The 19,419-nt window shown below is 35.2% G+C and overlaps 1 protein-coding gene across 11 annotated transcripts in view; it reads left to right on the forward strand.

Moving 5' to 3' along the window:
• The window catches only part of LOC136855092 (transmembrane ascorbate-dependent reductase CYB561-like), a 48,416-nt gene extending 31,817 nt beyond the window's left edge, over positions 1-16,599 (forward strand). For 4 of the 11 annotated variants that reach the window (XR_010857883.1, XR_010857887.1, XR_010857884.1 and 1 more), the window contains 6 exons: positions 2,892-3,013; positions 4,370-4,507; positions 6,088-6,296; positions 6,694-6,851; positions 7,738-9,982; positions 10,063-15,220. Coding sequence is in view for 5 of the 11 variants with exons in the window: in XM_067131909.1 (XP_066988010.1) it covers positions 514-539; positions 2,892-3,013; positions 4,370-4,507; positions 6,088-6,296; positions 6,694-6,851; positions 7,738-7,882; positions 10,501-10,536 (834 nt within the window). In the remaining 6 variants the exon portion in view is untranslated. Of the gene's footprint in view, positions 1-349; positions 540-2,891; positions 3,014-4,369; positions 4,508-6,087; positions 6,297-6,693; positions 6,852-7,737; positions 9,983-10,062 lie in introns of those variants that run through there. The other 7 variants (XM_067131905.1, XM_067131906.1, XM_067131908.1 and 4 more) reach the window with 4 other exon arrangements.
• The last annotated feature ends 2,820 nt before the right edge of the window (positions 16,600-19,419 follow it).

Raw genomic sequence — 19,419 nt, forward strand, 5'->3', positions numbered from 1 at the left:
GGAATGTGTGCACTCGTTCTAAATTTAAGCAGCGTACGTCTACGTCTATTGGCATGTTTCATGAAGCGTGTTTTGAGAGAGAAGGGGGAGAGAGAGAGTATGTTATTGATTCTAAGAGAGAGAGAGAGAGAGAGAGAGAGAGAGAGAGAGACTGACTGACTGACTGACTGACTGACTGACTGACTGACTGACTGACTGACTGACTGACTGTCTGACTGTCCCTGTCCAGGTCTGTGCGTTACTGTGTCGAGTTATAGGACTAATTGGGAGTTCCCGCTAACACACCAAGTGACGTCACTAACGCCTTGTGACGTCAGGCTTATGTTTTTACTTGTTTTTATTTTTCCAGAGTAGTGTCTCGGATTTTTAATTGCTTCTGTTCGTTATAAAGATATATTTTCAGTCACCTCGTGAAATAATAAACAAAAGCAAGTGAATCTTTTTTTTTCTGTGGCTTGAAAGTAAACCAGAAAAGGTAGATAAAACATTTTTGGGTTGAAACTGGTGCACAGGATGTTGGCCTCTCCCAAACAGCCGAGGTAAGTTTCCTCCATAGGATGGCTGTAGAAGGATTTTTAATATCTTTTTACAGTAGTCTAAAATGCATACCCTCCTTCCCTTCCACCCTTAGCCTAACCCTTAGTCTAACCCTTAGATCTAACTCTTCCGTGTATGTATGAGCTTATCCAGTTTTGAAAATCCATAAATCTAAGGAAATGATTCCTAACATACATTTTACAAACCACAACCGATAAAATGTTTTATTTTTTATGTGTGCTAGCGATGACATGCCACGCTTTATAAAAATAAATTTTAACAGCATGAATAAAAATCCTGTCAACGCACCCCCCCTTTGAAATCCTGGCTACACCCAAAGTTCGTTAGCTTTAACTAAACCACCTGCATACGTTAAGATATCTCTTGGTATAGAATTGTACGATTAGATTTGACACAAAATTATGCACGTTTAGGAGGCAAGCACATAGCATAATGCACAACTATATTTTAGAGTTTCCTTATATGTGTATTTTTGTGTATTATGTTTTCTTGCATGTATATAGTGGTAGTACCCCACTTTATTAACTGTCTTCTGGAATGTGAGGAATGGTGCCTTTATCAAATACTCTATCTTGTTTTATTACTTTCCTCCAGAATATATTTTCCATTCAAGTGCAGATGCATATTATTTTGTTTTTTTCTTGGTCATGATATCATCTAAACGTTCTTTTGATTCAAAATTATTTCAAGAGCTAAGATTCTGTTGAACTGTGGTACCTAATAAGTACCAAAAGTCCCTTAATTTTTGCTAATCATCAAGATAAAGTTGCCGTTCTTAATTTTTTTTCTTTGAGGTACAATTTGCTTAGTAAATACCAGTTTTGAGTTAATTATCAGCAAAGCCCATTTCTGTAGCCAAATACGACACTAATTTTGGTCAGTATATCCCTGCCATCTTTAATTAGACAGTAGAACAGTAGTTTTGAACGCAATAAACAGCCAGGGTTTGTAACCAAACATCTTTTCAATATTTAGTAATATATAATTTTTTATCCCAATAGCTAAAGCTTGAACTTTCGATTTCTTTTCATTTTCAATAAATCGCACCAATGTACTGGTTTTTACAATAAACAGGGTGTCCCCTTCTATCCCATGCTCCCTATAATGATAAACAGTTATTTTAGTTATTAAAAGTTACAATTAAAAGCTGTGCATTCATCATCCAAGGTGACTCCACAAGGCACTGCATCCAGGAAGATATATGATTTCCCAAGATGCCCCAGCATTGTTTTTAGAACACCGATTATAAGTCAAGAAAATATGCCTTGCTACACACAGACATACACACGCACTCAACTCTTGCCGTTGTATTTCTTTGCGTTTTACTCTAATGACAAAAGAGAGCAGGATAAGACAAATTAAAATAACAATTCTCTATTTTCCATAATACATGTATGCCAGAATTTTTTTTTGGATCTTAAGCTTTGGTTAAGAGGGCTTTGTGGTTATTGGAATAACATACATATCTGGTAAAAAGTGACTGGTAGATTCTATTTATATTTATATATAATATATATATATATATATATATATATATATATATATATATATATATATATATATATATATATATATATATATATATATATGCAGTAAACCCCCATGTTCAGCGGGGAATGCATAAACACCCCCATGAATAGCTAAAATCCATAAATTCTTAAAACCCCTCTAAAACCACTTAGAACTGCTTATTTTGATAGTTTAAACAAAAAAAAAAGCTTCTAAAAATGGTTATACCTGAGTATTTTAATAGTTTTATCACAAAAAGTGCATTTAGTCATGAAAATGATATGAAAATACAGTAATTAGTGAATATTCCTCAGTGAAAAATACAGTGAATGGGCAAATTTTGAGACTGTGAAAATAATGTGTATATACGTTCCACAGAGACATCCACTCAAATATTAGTGAGACTGTGAATACAGGGGTTTACTAATTACTGTATTTTCATATTTTCATGACTAAATGCACTTTTTGTGTGTAAAATATATATATATTATATAGTTCTAGTGTTAGTGGGGTTATATATATATATATATATATATATATATATATATAATATATATATATATATATATATATATATATATATATATATATATATATATATATATATATATATATATATATATATATATATATATATATATATATATATGTAATATATATATATATATAATATATATATATATATATATATATATATATATATCGTATAATATATATTATATAATATATATATATATAATATATATATATATATATATATATATATATATATATATATATATATATATATATATATATATATTTATATAATATCTCATTTTCAGGCGTGACTGGGAGTCTGGGGAGGAAGGATCGTTAATCGGTAGAGGGATCATAGACGAGATGGAGAATGAAGCCCAGAACTTGTCGTTCTTCAGTAAGCTCTATACCCTCACTCAGATGTTAGGTGAGTCTTGAAGGAACCTTTGGACGGAGTCTACTTTTTCGTAATCCGTGTTCCCTAGAGAGTGTTTCTCTTGGCTGTTTTCTGATCTGTTGCCAAATGTATGCAGTGTTCCATTTTATAGGAATATGCTTATTAAAATGTCAGTAAACCCTGAGCTAGACCAGGTTCTTGAATCTCTTGCACATACTACTGGTGATGCAGAGTACTTCTGGTGTTTTCTTTTACATTCAAATTCCATTGGTTCCATTTATTTTTTTCAAATACTTCATACCAATTCATTTGGAGGCTTACATTAACCCCACACTGGAGGCCTATGTTCCACCTTCCTCTTAGAGACAAAGACCTGTGGAAAGCCCTAAGTAACAGGACAAGTACCAGGAAGGGTTTAAATAGTAGGACGAAAACCTGTGGAATGCCCCAAGTAACAGGACAGGTACCAGGAAGGGTCTAAATAGAAGGAAGAAAACCTGTGGAATGCCCCAAGCAACAGGACAAGTACCAGGAAGCCTCTAAATAGTAGGAAGAAAACCTGTGGAAGGCCCCAAGTAACAGGACAAGCACGAGGAAGGGTCCAAATAGTAGAACAAAGAGTTGCGGAAAGCCCCAAGTAACAGGACAAGTACCAGTGGAAAGTCAAGGTAGTAGAATGAAGACCAGTGCAGACTCTGAAATATCATGAGAATGAGGCATACATATCATGAGAATGAGGCATAAATGAAAACCTAAACTAGATGGAAATTCAGACAGAAATTGCACCATACTGTACTACAGTAGAGATCTCATTTCACATCTAATCACCTTGGTTGGTTGGGCCAGTTCAGAAACCCACCCTTATAGGACAGTATCAGGCAATGGCCCATATTGTATTGACACAAGCCACCTTGATCAGAGCATACACCTTCCCTCCTTGAAGGGGAAATCTAATGTAAAAATTGATGAGATAGTGATGATTGCAGGAAAACTTTCAAGTCCTAACCCACTAGGGCATAATAGGCTTGACCTATTCACCATGTTTTAGTATTGTACAATGTTTTAAGTGTTATTTTTACAATGTCTTATTGAGTGAAATACTTTACTATAATATAAGCCTCTCCAGTATTACTGCTAGTTAACTGTACAGTAGTACCAGTTTTAAAAGCTTTATGGGTTGTAGTACTACAGTATATTTTTGTGCTGTATTACAGAATTGGCTGTGATGATGTGCAATATTTTAACCATTTTACTTTATATTACTTTTGTGGAGAATTACTTTTGTCAGTACTTTATACAGGTATACATGTGTGCTCCCAAGTAAGTCAGATTCTTCAGCAATGTGCAATATCCAGATATGTCATATATGGTGCTTTTTCCTCCCAGGGATCTTGTGCGTGTCATTGATTGGCGTGTGGATCGCCGTGTTCAGGGGAGGCTTTGCCTGGCGTAGTAATCCTAGCAAAGAATTTAACTGGCATCCATTTCTTATGGTTCTTGGCCTTGTCTTCCTTTATGCTAACGGTAAGTGATGCTAAGTAAATGGTAAGTATGGACAGCAAATTCCTTCTCGAGGTCAGTTCAGCAACCTGACCTCGTTCTGACTCTCTAGATGCAGGTTCAGTTCATGCTGCAGACATCAGAATTATTTCATGTTCTTGTATTTGGATCTAAGACACATGTATCCAAAAGATGAGAAGAATTCAAGAAATTATAGAGCATTGTAGTTATTACAATTATGTATGTATCTGGTAAAAAGTGACCAGTGGATTCTATATATATTTGCTATGTACGTTGACATACTGATGTGGGGATTATGTATCAAGTGTTATTTTGAGTATGCTCAATGCACAAACAAAAAAGAAATATTGGGAGGTAAATTTATATCGATAAAAAGCATAAAGTCTTTGATAATTAGATGTATTTGTCGACAGTGGTTGCTGTAGCTGTTTTACTTACGAAAACATGACTGATAAGGCCACACCGTTGGTTGTTGTGTCACATTTCACAGTGTGAATTATTGATAACGTGGAATTCACTAACTACCACCGTGGAGCTTGTGTTTGTATTTTTGGATTACAGATTATTCCGGTTCCGTTCAGAATAAGTATAACATTTCAAATTGTAAAGTGATCGTATATCCTAAACGGTTTGAAACATACTAACCTAATCGTAGCCTAAGTCTTATACTACGACACGCAGGTTACTTCACTCATATTCCAGATTGCACTTAAAACACTGTGTTGCGTTGTGTATATTAATCTAAGACATAAACAATATAAACTTACTGTTGGTTCAAATGGCGCATTCGATATTCCTTGCCTGAGTTGAGGATGGGGTTGGCTTGAGCACAATCTCTACTTCATAACCCTCATCCAAAGCACACTCCAAGAAATTCTCCTTACATTTAGATATGCATACCCCATAAAGGAAATCTCTCCCTAAATGAACTGTCAAATGAAAAGGAATACTTAATTGGACTTGAAGGCACTGATAACTATGGCTGCATTATGAAAAGGAATATTTAAGTGGACTTGAAGGCACTGGCAACTATGGTTGCATTCCCCTTTCTTGAGTCCCTGCCAGATGCAAGTACGCTATACCAAAGCTGTGACGAGACAGCCTTCACGACCATCGCCGACTGGCACCAAATGTTTGACTAACAACCTTACCAACAAACAGCCAATAACTGGCATGTAAGCACTATTACACGCATACTTACAATTAAATATACGAAACAGCCAAACACAGTGCTTTTCACAACTAAATACAGACACAACAAAATATATCTTTCTTCTACATAATACGCATTTCCACTTTATGTAAATTTAGAAAGAATACAGATGCAAATAAAGTATGTTAAAGTATCTAATTTATCCATGTGTTTTTTGGATGACAGATATAAAGTACTGCACTGTATCTACACGCATCCATGAGTTTTTGGATTACTGATATAAAGTACTGCACTGTATCTATACTTACCTGTGAGATTTTTTGATGACATATAAATAAAGTACAGTACAGTACCGTACTGTATTTACACTTACCTGTGAGTTTTTTTGGATGGCATAAAGCACGGTACTGTATTGTACATATCTTTTCAGGAGCGTTAGTATACCGGGGCTTCCGATCTGAGAGAAAGAAGAAGCTGAAGATTATTCACATGTTGATGCACTTAGGAGCCTTTATATTTTCTGTCATAGGATTAGTAGCTGTTTTTGACTCCCACAACTTAGCTCAAAAGCCAATTGCCAATATGTATAGTTTACACTCTTGGCTAGGCCTGAGTGTTGTCATTTTGTTTGCTTGTCAGGTGAGTGAAAAGACAGTTGATATGAGTTTTTGTAGTGTGATTTCAATTTGAAATTGTTTAAATATTGAATTGAGGCTTTTGAGATTATCTTGTTTGATCATTTTACATAAATTATTGGTAACTTAACCTGACTATTCTTGTTAGATTTTTTCAAAACCATGTACAGTATTAACTGGGCACTTATCATCTAAAGTAATGTATTGTAAATGGCAGATTTCATCTTCAAATTTTAAATTTTACGTCTTTGAACAGACAGTCTGTAGTAGCCTCCTCAATGATTTCTCCACATGATATTACTAGGCATTAAGAAAAACTAATTACAATACCTTACATGTATAGTATTAGATTAATCACCTGTTTCTGTCATTTACTGAAATTTTCTCTTCTGTTCCTCCAGTGGGTGTCTGGTTTGTTAACATTCCTGTTTCCTGGACTTAGGCCCTCTTTCCGGGCAGCCTATTTACCTGTTCATCAGTTTTTCGGCCTCGTCATCTTCATGGGGGCTATATGTGCTAGTCTTTTGGGCCTTACAGAGAAGGCAATATTTGCCCTGAAGTAAGTATCTTTAGGATGTAGAATTTTTCACTTTGTTTTGGGACTTTGGTCTATGGATACAGTGCAAACCACTTGCTCTTAAACCCTCACAGGCTGGGCTAAATATACGTAAACAAAACCCCAAGACCTGGCAAACTTTAAGGTTAGCCAATTTTTAAAAAAAATCAATGGTAAGATTAGCAACTGCACATGGTATAAGAAAAAAATTATAAAAAAAAATTATCTGTACTTGCTACAGAACGTTGAAAGTGAATACTTCTAACCCCGTGTGGGGCTTCTTTGCCAAGACGCGTATAAAAATAACAGCTAATTTTATATAAATATTTGTTCTTTCTAATATATTTCGTTGCAAAATTACAAATACAGCTAACATTATATTGTAACAGATAAGACATAAAAAATAGCAATATTCCCTGAGTATATTTAAGGACAAATGTATGTATACAAGTTTTACTTGAATAGTTCCCCATAGAGGGCAGTGACATGAGTGTACTTTGCACTGTAGGCAATACTTAATGTTCTTTGCAGCATCCCTTAGTCCCCTAGCGAGACAGCCCCTTTCATTCCTTTACCATACCTCCATTCAAATTCTCTTTCTTCCATCTTACTTTCCACCCTCACCTAACAATTGTTTCGTAGTGCAACTGCAAGGTTTTCCTCCTGTTACACCTTTACAGCCTTCTTACTCTTTTTCCCTTTCAGCGCTGAATGACGTTATAGGTCCCAGCGCTTAGCCATTGGCCTAAATTTTAAATTCCATTCCTACTTGATAATTAAGAAATGTCTTTGCAGAGCAAGACAGTTTCTTAAAACTATTAATTTCTCAGTACTGTACAAACTCAGCCTCTTTCTTGTACATACATACCTTTTCTCTCTCTCCTTACAGCTATGGTACGGGACCAAAATACTCTGATTTTCCATCAGAAGGGATTCTCGTGAATGTGATTGGGCTGCTCTTGCTCTTTTTTGCTGGAATGGTGGTCTACCTTACGTCAAACCCCCATTTTCGCCGTCAGACCACCGAAGACGAGGTCCTGCTCACAGACACTGTTCTTGAATAGTTTTGGAAGTTTTGTAGCAGAAATTTTTTAAAAATCTCAAGCTTTCTCCAGAACTCTCAGCTTTACTGCTAATGTTGTCATTGATTATTTTGAGTAGATAGTAATAAAATATTGCACATTACTAAGCAAATGAGTGAATGATTACAAATATAAAGGTGTACAGTATATATATGCATCATATATATAAAAAGTGTATAGTACCCCAGTAACTTGAGGTCACAATTCTTCCAAATACCATCTCACAAAACTCTATGAAAATGACTAGATGTATTGGAATACACGAAAGAAGACGACAAATTTAATATAACTATTCTTCAAGACTATGAAAATGTAGGGTTTTGAGCTGGGCAAATATTGTAATATGTGCTTTTTTATAAATATATGTCCATGTGTAGGTTGTTTTGTATATAAAACACTGTACATTTACTTCACTCATTTTGGTTAAGTAAGAATAGGATTAAGTCCGTTTCATTAAAATTACATGTTCAGTGTACATACTTGAACTTTATTCGTGTTTTTCGTACTCACTGCTGTAAACGTTTAGTCCTGCTGTTCTTTAGCTGCGTAAGAATATTTTTTATTTCAACTTTCATGTAGTCTTATTCACTTCAGTGTACTGTACACTACTTTTGATTTTAGAAAATTTAGTAGAGAGGACAACTATCACCAGTCATATAGTAATTTTTCCTTGCATTGATTACCATTAGTAATTTTTTCTATATTTTGTACAATCTTTGGTTTCTAGAAGTACTAAATGAATATATTCATTACAGAGAAGTGAAAGATGAATCCATAGTTTTAACACTGTTAATTATGGTTATCTGAAGAATTTATTTTCTGTTGTTTCCTGTTCGCAGCCATAGTTAGACCAACTGTTTTACAGTGAATTATCTTGGAAGTAAGATAAAGTAGTTGTTTGACAATGTTGCCAGACAAACAAGTAGAATTGCTGCATTCAACTACTTATAATGATTGGCCTCAAAACGTTAGTTAGTTATAAATGATTTGTTTAACCAGATCTCTAATGATATATAAACATAATAATAGAGGTTGTTCACTTGCACATTTTTTTTTATCCAATTTTAAAAGACCTCATGGTACTGGGTGCCTACTATATATTTGTATTATATTTATGCATAAATATACATTGCACAGATGATTTATATATATGTGTACTTATCAAAGTTTGCATTCCGAGAGGCATTTATTGGTAAAGCAGAAGTGGTAACAGGTTTAAAAGTGTTTAAATCTGAGTTAGAAGTGATCCCTTTGAAAAAAATTCATCAGAATTTTGGATTTTGTGATACAGAAGATTATTATTAAATATGTAAGAATATTTGAATTTATCAATTATGCACTTACAAGTTCAATTTCTGCAGATCTATTTCAGCTTAGGTCAGGTTACAGCAGTATATTGCTAGCAGGAAAAGTGGTAGATATTTATATAATATGTACATTGCATTTGGGCCTTGCGTTCCAAAGCTAGGAAGTTTTATCCGAGATTAAGTGCATTCGAAAAGGTAGTCCAACCTCTCTTCTGAGGATAGATATGCAAATGACTGATAACATCACCCCAGCCAAATTTCTTCCTCATCGATATTTGATTCTGTATGTGCCCAAGAGTTTACTGGTAATGTGAGCAGATTTGCCTTAGCTGCGTATTCATTTTAAATTTTAGCATTGGTAGGATGAATATAGGAGGATTTATCAATCATGATGAAGTTAGTGGGGATATTTACTAGGAATTCTTGAAAATGCCTTTTTTTTTTAGTCTTTTTGGACGCTTTGTGACGTCACCGTAAAAACAGCAACAGTGACTTTACACTTAACTTATAAGATTATTGAGGTGACTCAAGAAACAGACTTATAGCAGTCTGTTACAAACAGACAAATGTCCAGCATATTCCTTTCTGCAGACTGTGGACTGCCATCAGTATTATTATGGGTCATTTTGTGATTTCACTGTAAAAAACAGCAACTGTGACTTTACATAACAACTTTTTTTTGTAAGATTGTTGAGGTGACCCAACAAACAGACATATAGCAGTCTGTTACAAACACATTGTTCAGGTGACCCAACATACAGACTTACAGCAGTCTATTACAAACAGACAAATGTCCAGCATATTCCTTTCAAACACATTGTTCAGGTGACCCAACATACAGACTTACAGCAGTCTATTACAAACAGACAAATGTCCAGCATATTCCTTTCTGCAGACTGTGGACTGCCATCAGTGTATTATTATGGGTCATTTTGTGATTTCACTGTAAAAACAGCAAGAGTGATTTTACATATAAATTTTTTATAAGATTGTTGAGGTGACTCAACAAACAGACTCATAGCAGTCTGTTACAATCAGACAAATGTCCAGCATATTCCCAACTGCAGTATTATTACAGGTAGAAGCCAGGGTTTTCCAATACCAAGCATAGTAGATTAAATAGTCTTCAAGTAACACAGGCACTTTTTGTCCTTTGGAGCCTTCAAGAATTATGTTATACATGACATTTTGGAAAACTTTTGGACATAAGTAGAGTGCCCACTGTATTTTGAATACTCATTGTCCATATGTTTGTATTTTCAGAGGCCAAATTACCGAAGGATAGTTCAGAACTGGTAGAGTGCCATCAGCACAGAGACGAATTATCAGTTCATACTTTTGAGTAAGTGGTGTGAAATGAACTTGCTTGTGTACTTAACCACTTAGCATCTCTTGGGAATCGGTGCACAAAATGTATAATAGTAGTTTTTTTTATACACAAAAAAGGGATAATTCCTTGTAAGACTTTAAGATTCTCTCATAAACCAGATTTCAAGTGGAGAAAAAACTTTAATATAAAAATTATCAGAGAAAGATAGAGGCTATGTTTATACAAAGTTTTTTCATTTTCTTATGAAGGGTATTACTTTCATTGTTATAGATGTAATTATTGTGAAAGCACTGTTATAGATGTACTGTAATTATTATAAGAAAATACAGTGTATGGTATTGCTGTGTAATAGAACTGTTGAAAGCAAGTTTTAGAAATGAGAAGGATACTAATGACAAGCAAGAGAGGAAAAGACTTGCAAATGAGACTAATTTTACAAGATAGGAAGTCCACTCATGTGGTCAATTGTATTCTTGACTTGACCTGCTGAGACCAGCACAGAAAAAAATGTAAGAGCAATGGTGTGCACTGCACTGCATAAACACTTTATAACTGTTTGCAACGTGAATAGAACTGTAACAGTTTACACTTAGAACACTTCTTATGTTGATTATGAACAGTGTTTATAATTCCTAAAATGGTATATGTAAAATTAAACACCAACCATTCTATTAAAACATGTCAGGTAGGTCTTTTGAGGTTAGGTAATTTTTTTTACTCCCAGTAAAGGTTGGGAGGTAGAGTGATGTTGACAACTAAAGATTTCATTAATCAAAGAACCTTCCTCCAGAAATATCCTGTATGAATACTGGGAAGGCAGCCATGTATTATGTACTATCAGTGTAAATTTGTCGTTAGTGCATTATCACCTGATGAAATTGGACATGTTACATTACCAGCAATTACACCATACACATAAGAAGCACAATTGTTGGTATTGTAATATTAGAATTTTGCCACAAGCAACCACTATGCACAATAATAAATATTAAAGTATTTTATCAGTAAATAATGAAAGAAGCAGTTTATCAAAACCATTTACATTAATAAAAATACTGCAGAAATTCTTCAGAATAATTGAAAAGAACTTTTTACTGATGCAGATATGAGTACACTGGTTCTCCAAGGTGTTCAGTTTCTTCCCATTTACGATGGTGTTAGAAAGATAAAAATATATAGATAGAGTCAGTGGCTAAACTGACAAAAAAAATCTCACAATTTGGAATTCTGAACATTACAGTGCAAGTAGAATGACAGTTTCTATTCACAAGGATGTTGGCTTCTCGTACGTTTATGTAATTTATAATTACAGCCATTATATGTTCTATCCACATAGCTATTTGTAAGTATACTGGACATCTTAAAAATGTGAACTCAAAGTTTCTTCTCACACATAGGCCTATATAAAATAATTACCCTTTTTGATTTAAGTCATAAATATATTGTCTTAAACCCACTATCCTCTCTGCACATATCTCAACATTTAGACAGCTGGAAATCTGTTGACATTACCATGTACAGGTTTACGCAGAAAAAAATAATTGGGGTACAGTTTTCACATGATAACCTTCTGTAATTTAGATCTTTAACTCTGTAAGAGAAGAATCATATGTTTATGATCATTTATTATTACTAAGTTGAAAACACACACACATTCATGCACTTGCAGGAAGGAAAACTACTAGAGAGGGGAACATTACTTTTTTGTAATACTGTATATATTAGACATGTATTCAGTACATTACATAAATCTTTATCAGGAAGAGTAGATTTTCAGAATCTAGAATACCTTATAGGGAGGTCTTGTTCAAGGTCAGAGTAAACCTATAATGCAATCTTTCTTCGTAGTTTCTGTTGGAACGCATGAGCAGCTTCGAATTTCAGTCAGCAATACTGCCACGTTGAAATTATTTCACAACCTTTTGTAGAAATTACCATTTTGCAGTTTTAATGTCTTATACTATTTTTCACAAATGCAAGTAACAGGAAGGCAGTGTAAGTTTTGTGTAGCCATCTCTGTAATTTAAAACTGAATTGCAATACATGGTAAAGCGCTGGAATTTATTATATAAATACATTATTTTAGGGAATGCGTACCATGTGAAATGCTGTATCGTAATGTTCCGTTTTCATGCATCCATGCAACCATATCCACATTTTATTGTTGTCTAACATATTAAATAGCTGTAATGAAATGAGGTTACAGGGGAAATTAAGGAAGGTTATAGACTTCATTTCATAGTTGCAGATATCTATCTACAGTATGTATCTCTTTTCCTTAACACCTTTCATAAATGCTCTGCAATGAAAGTTTTGTAATTTTACCAATTACAGCCTTTTGAAATACATTCCAGACTGTGATTAGGTTTTTTACTTGCCAGTTGAAATAAGTTTTTTGGTAAAAGTATATATACAGGTTTTTTCCCCATTTTTTGAGCAGATGGTAAATATAAACCGTTGGTATCTATGTATAACCTTTTGTTTTTTTTTTTACTTACTGTTCAGTTCAGTTTATCATACAGAACTTCACTGGCATGGCTAAAACCCCATTTGATGTTTGTGATGCTGATTTAGCTCCTAAAAAAAAAGGTGAATTGTACAATGTTTGCTATATTAGATATTCGCAATATATCCTGCAAAGGTATAGCTCTTGTCTCATTTTGCACAAAAAACTGCTCAACTGTATTATAGTGATCTACTAAGATTTTGTGTTATGTTAAAATTTTTTGTTATTCCTATTAAGCTACAGTATATCTTCCAATGTTTTGACATACAAGCCAGAGCTCTCTCTATCAAACAGACATTTCATTGTTGTATTTGTGCATATTTTATATTCAGTTAACTACATTATTGTGCTACTATTGTTTATTATTCAAGGGGCAGTTTTATAACTGAATGCAGAGCCCAGATCTAGTCATTAATGAGGGACGGCTTCTGCCACTCTAAAAGTTACAAAATGTCCCAGGTTGTTGACGTGCGTGCCGTCATGTAATATGGATTTAGCGAGAGCAGTGCAACGGACTGTATACCCATATAGCATTTGGCTGTGTTATATAAGTCTGGCTATAACTAACCGACAGTAGGCTAGGTCACGTGAGAAGTAGCGCCACACCTATAACCTCATGATTATCATGTGTCGCTATGTACAATATGACAGTTGTGGATTTTAAGAGGTATTGTACTGTATTTTACATAATGATGATTATTTTTTTACTCATAAACAACATAAGGACTTATAAAAGATTTCTGATTGTTAAGAATATTTAAGCTGGATTATATATACATATAATAGTAGTCTTTGTGTGAATACAATATCTCTTGCTTTTTGTCTAATGTATGCCTGAATGCTGTGTTAGGGTAAAGTAACATTGTATCATAGCCAGAATGTTGATGACATGCCTCCCCTCATGTAAAAGGCCCAAATATTGCCAGTCAAGCTCCTTATTTGTTGAAATTTTGTCAGTTTTGTAATGATTTGTGAACAGAGTATTGATAACATCACTGAGTCACATAACCAGATTCCCATGACGTTCTGCACAAAGGATTGGTCCTCAAAATGTTTTATGATAATAACAGAAAGACAAAGAAATTAGATATATAGGAAGACCAAATGGAATGGACTAAAAGTAAAATTTAGTTTGAGCTTTTGAGTATTTAATTTGATTTTCCATTTCATACAGTTGTTTGTTGTCATGTTAAACAGAAGTGTGAGTTCTTATTCTTTGTCCATTCTTCAAATCTTATTTAAGGTTTACTCAACTTACCATTGGTAGACAGTTCATTTTGCAGAGAAAAAAGTGACTTTGTTACCTGTTTTTTTAATATACTGTAAATGTTAAATAATTTTCATTTATTTATATTATTGCTAGTGTGCTTTGTAGTTAAAAGTAAGGCTAGTATCAATTTGTCATTCACTTAAAACCATGTCAGTTAACACTAGATGGCTACAAATTGTATGATTTCATTATTTTTTAAAGTAGAAATAACTGACGAGCTTTGGTATGTATGTGCCATCTTCAGGTTGCCAATGTTGCATATTAATTACCTTCATTTTCAGGACATTTGTCCTACTGTGCTCTGTCTTTTCCCTTTGAGATAGGAATGAGGACTGTGCTAAGATTGTCTCTACTCAGTCGTACTTTTTGGTCTCTCTGCTCAGCTTTACTGTTTGGCTGGCGTCTGCTCCGCTGTACTGTTTTGTCAGTCTATCTAGAAGGCAAGGATCAAAGTAGATAGTACCAACAGAAGAGAAGTGATGGATAAGGGAACATAGAGATTCTCACTTTTATATCTGAGGATCAGACAGTTCAGTCTCTTCCAGTGACATGACCAGCCTTGTTCTGCACCTTGTTCACGGGTTTTCTTCCCAGCAGTGTGAACCTCGAAGTGGCATGAAGGAATTGACACCAACATTAGAAACATCTGCATTATGAATTATGTTGAATTAAATTTTGGGTATAAGCCAAGCACTGGGACACTCAGCACTTAAGGAATTGAACAGGGTGAGTTGGAGTGGTTGGACAGCCAGATGAAAGATGGCCAGAAAATACATCAGAAGAAGAATAAGGTTCTAAAGGTGAAACTGGAAGAAAGCTACACAGTTGCGCCAATGCTGTAAGTTAGAGAGGTTGGATGGCAACATAAAAGAAGGAAAGGAAGGAAAAAAAAAAAAAAAGAGAGAGAGAGAGAGAAGTTGGGTGTAGCTTTGGGCCATAGGGATGCTCCAAACAATCTTTAGTAATTCAGAAACATCTAATCACCTGGAGAAGAAAATATTACTTTTGTTCTTGCAGAAGCCATGATTACAAAGGTGCTGAATTTACTGGAAGGATTTGTAGAGTTTGGGACCAGCAAAAAATAGAAAAGAGGTAAGAGATGCTGATAATGTAGCAAACTGTGAAAGGAGCACAAAAATATTTAAAACCGACACGACTCTAGTCATCATTGTCTTGGTAAAGTGTCAGGAATTTCCCTGTAACAAGCCACTGGCACAGAAGAATCTACGAGACATACTTTTTACTCCACAGACTCTCGAATTTAAGGAAACTGTCTAGATGATTGCTCAAAACACTATTAAAACAAGGAAGCACAACTATGAACAGAGACACCAGAAAGGAAAATGAAAAATGTTACTCAGAAAGCCATTTTCACAATTATTCCCAAAACAGAATCCCACAGCTGGGTCTCAGAGTAGAATTACGTTAGAACTAAGGGCAGCGTAAGAAGTTTGAGCTTTTGATATTTTTAAGTGAAACAAGACTACAGTACATGCTTATAGCTTTTCAAAATCCTCCTCCATATAACATCAAAGTTATGGATGCCTAATAGCGTCACCTAATTGTAATCTCCAGTATGATTGAAATATCACATTAGGTTAGTCCAGGAACACAAGCACTTGACTACAAGATGAAGGGTCCCATGAGTGGGTAAGGTTTTATCATTTGTCTGCCAGCTTTAGTAATTTAAACAGACATTCTAAGTAGTATTTCTCTTCTAATCAGAGATTCAGGCATAGATAGATGAAGAGGTTGTTTCCACAAGGTATAAGGTTGATTTAATGTTTTATATTTTTAAGATTTCTTTCTTGCTTTGGAACTTATAAAAAAGCTAATGTCAGAAGGGGTATACCTTATATCAAGAGCTTTTGTACATCTTACGACGTGCAAATCGTGTACCGCTTTAAGGCTTTGGTGTTTTGTAACATATCATCCTAAAAAAAAATTCCTTTCAATTGGGGCTTAAAATGTGTGTGATTTATTGTGCAATACTTACAATTAACCTTAACTGGGTTACTATCTTCTGACAGCAGATTTGCAAGAAAATGTATAACTACATATTTTTCATATTGTAATTGCTGATATTATGCAAATATGCATTATATATATATATATGTTTACATCAAGGGAGTATAGAGAGCAAACAGTATTTCAGATATATATATATACATATACAGTATATATATAATGTTTGTCTTTTTATCATGTGTGTAGTGTAAAGTACTAAATGAAACCAATAAAATTTATAAATGGGCAGTTTTCACTTTTTGAAGCCCTAGATTTAAGTTTATCTCTCAAACATATTTTATCTCTCAAACATATTTCTCTCTTTTACAGCCCAGTATTTTTTTAGTTGATGTGAGCCTGTACGATACTATTTACGGAAGCTGGGTCCTCAGGCGACCCATATAAGCATTTTCCCCCTCTTGACCTGCCATATGCCCATTTGTTCTTCACTACCCCTTTAATTATGAATACCCCTATATCCTGTGAATGCCCAGAAACCACACTTCCCCGTCTTAAAAGGCACCATTCTTCTGTGATGATTCAAGGCATGACTTGTGAATTATTACAGTATTAGTTTTTTACTGGCTTTGTAAATGCTTTTGCCTTCCGGGCTTGTGACATCACTTATCATTGTAGGGTTACAGCAAGACCTTTGTTTCAGAAATTTGTCATTTATTTTTCTAAGGCTGCTTGTTATCACAAAGTTTTTTCTTGCCAGTTTCAGCATTAGCTACTGCAGTGCACGATTTTACTTTCCACTGCCGAGAACGTTTCATAATTTTTGCTAGTTTTGCAACTTATATTCATTCCCATTTGCTTACAAAGCTGGTATTCATTACTGCTCAATGCATGTTTATAAATTTTTTATTTTCTATTTGTAAACATTCCCCAATTCTCATTTTTGTGTAATTTGGGGAATTTCATTACACTATGGTGTATTTATGTGTATAGGGGCGTCATTTCCATTTTATGCCTTTGTTTTCTTTTTAGAGGGCAAAAAGTGTTCCTCTGCATAAGACATAGCCAGACTTGAAGCTCATTGCTACGTTGTCGAACCTTCAGTTGTCATGGGCTGTTTGAAGTCTGTGTACATGACCACTTATTCCCTAAGGTGCATGCTTGAGTAGAGTTCCTGTTTCCCTACATGGTGCAGTGTAAGAATCTTCCTCTGATCACCACAGTTCTAGACAGGATTTCTCATTTGCTTAATGCCTTTTGAATCATGTCAATGTAGTCTAGCATCAACTCTTTTGGCTGCTCATGACAGAGTTGTGCCATTGTCTTATAATTTCTTTATCAGCAGCTTCTGCCAGTCTTTCCTTCTCATAGATGTTCCTTTTCAATTCTTGCTCATCATTCCACTATAGCTTCCATTTTTCCCACACTTCCAAATGAAAATTTAGGACTTCAGAAACCTCCTGGCACTCCCCAAAAGACTCCCACTGAGGATAGTGTTGTGATGGTTTAAGCCAGATGATGAATTCGAGGAGGATCTGCATCTCTGCCACTGAATGAGGCCTCCTTTGCTTCCTCAAGAGAAAGTGATAGGGAGGCTGAATCCAAGACCTGTGAGTTTCCTCTGGCTAAGCCCTAGGTAGCCATCCACAGGGACCATGCTAGTCAGAGAGGCAATGGTTCTGGCAAGGGGGTTACAATCACCTTACCCTGGTGGATCAGTGTCTCCACAAGTTTAACAAAATCCACCACCATTCCTCAAACCTCACTTGCCTTCATTTACCATGAAGGCCTTTGCCAAGTGTCTCTGTCTCCTCTATTCCACTTTAGATCCTTTGGAGTGTAGCAGATGTAGACATTTACAAGCAGTTCTGTATGGAGTCTAGTCTTCAGTGTGAAAGATACTGGCAAAAATAATGAAAGACCTCTACACTTCTTTCCTTTCCTTTCCTGACCCTTGTGGATTCTGACCTGTTATGGAAGGACTAGTCCATGAGTTGAGGGAGAAGCTAACTGCCACAACTACTACGGCTGCTGTTCTTCAATTTAGGTGCATCTTCCTCGGTGAGGTTTTCTTTCACAAGTCATCTGCTCAGCCAATACCTAATGTCAATTGTATTCTTCACTGTGCTGTATCTGCAGTCCTTCGCCACTCTGTAGTCATACTCCTGCCAGAGAGGTCATCCTCCCTCTCATCCGTTGATTCTGGTCAAGACTCTGTCAACAGAAGTCACAAGGTAGTGGGAGATGAAAGTCTGCCTCCTTCACCAGTAATCTATCTGCCAGTCAGGGGATGTCTTCCAAGACCCACTCTTCTGCCATAAAATGGCTCTACCTCTCATTTATTTCAACAGGTTTTTTCCACCTCTTCATGGATGGTAAAGACACTGACATAGATAACATGTCAGTTTCAACAACCGTAGGTTTAATTGCTGCACCCTGACAACTGATCAAAAGTGCACACTTAATTTGGTGTACAATCTCCCAAGGAATGTTGTTAGCTATGGTAGTCTTTGAATGCTGAGACACTGCCTTTATTGGCCCAGTTGCCAGAGCCAACCTCCCTATGGTAGTATAGCTACTTGACAAGCCCTACAAATCCATACTCAGAAGTACCTGGGTCCTTTCTATGGTGTCCCATACCTCGCCTTTCTAACAGATGACAACTATTTAGTTACTCACAAGTCTTTGGTTACATGAAGTTGAAATGGGTAACAGTTACCTGACAACTCCTCAACTCTGAAGGTGAGATGACAGCAGAATACAAGCAATAGGAAGTGGAGAATCCATTCTGATGCAAGCCAAGTATAAAGAATAGCATATGAAGATGTAGCAAGCAGGTTGCTTTCCAATGGATGGAATATTTAAGCGGATAGTCTATGCTTGTTTTCTACGCAGAGTAATTCCATTTTTAAGCTCACTCTCACACAGCAGAAATTAAGTACAAATATATGCAAGGTTTCTTCACAATATGAAATGCCACAATGATGTAGAAATACAAAAGTAGCAGCACATCATTAACCAAGTTAGTAAAACAAACAATAATCTGATGCCAAACAAATTTTCAACTTTTTGTTTCAAAACTTACTGAAAATGTTCAATAAAACTTGGATG

Source organism: Macrobrachium rosenbergii, chromosome 30, assembly GCF_040412425.1.
Source record: "Macrobrachium rosenbergii isolate ZJJX-2024 chromosome 30, ASM4041242v1, whole genome shotgun sequence".
NCBI classification, from domain to species: Eukaryota; Metazoa; Arthropoda; class Malacostraca; order Decapoda; family Palaemonidae; genus Macrobrachium; species Macrobrachium rosenbergii.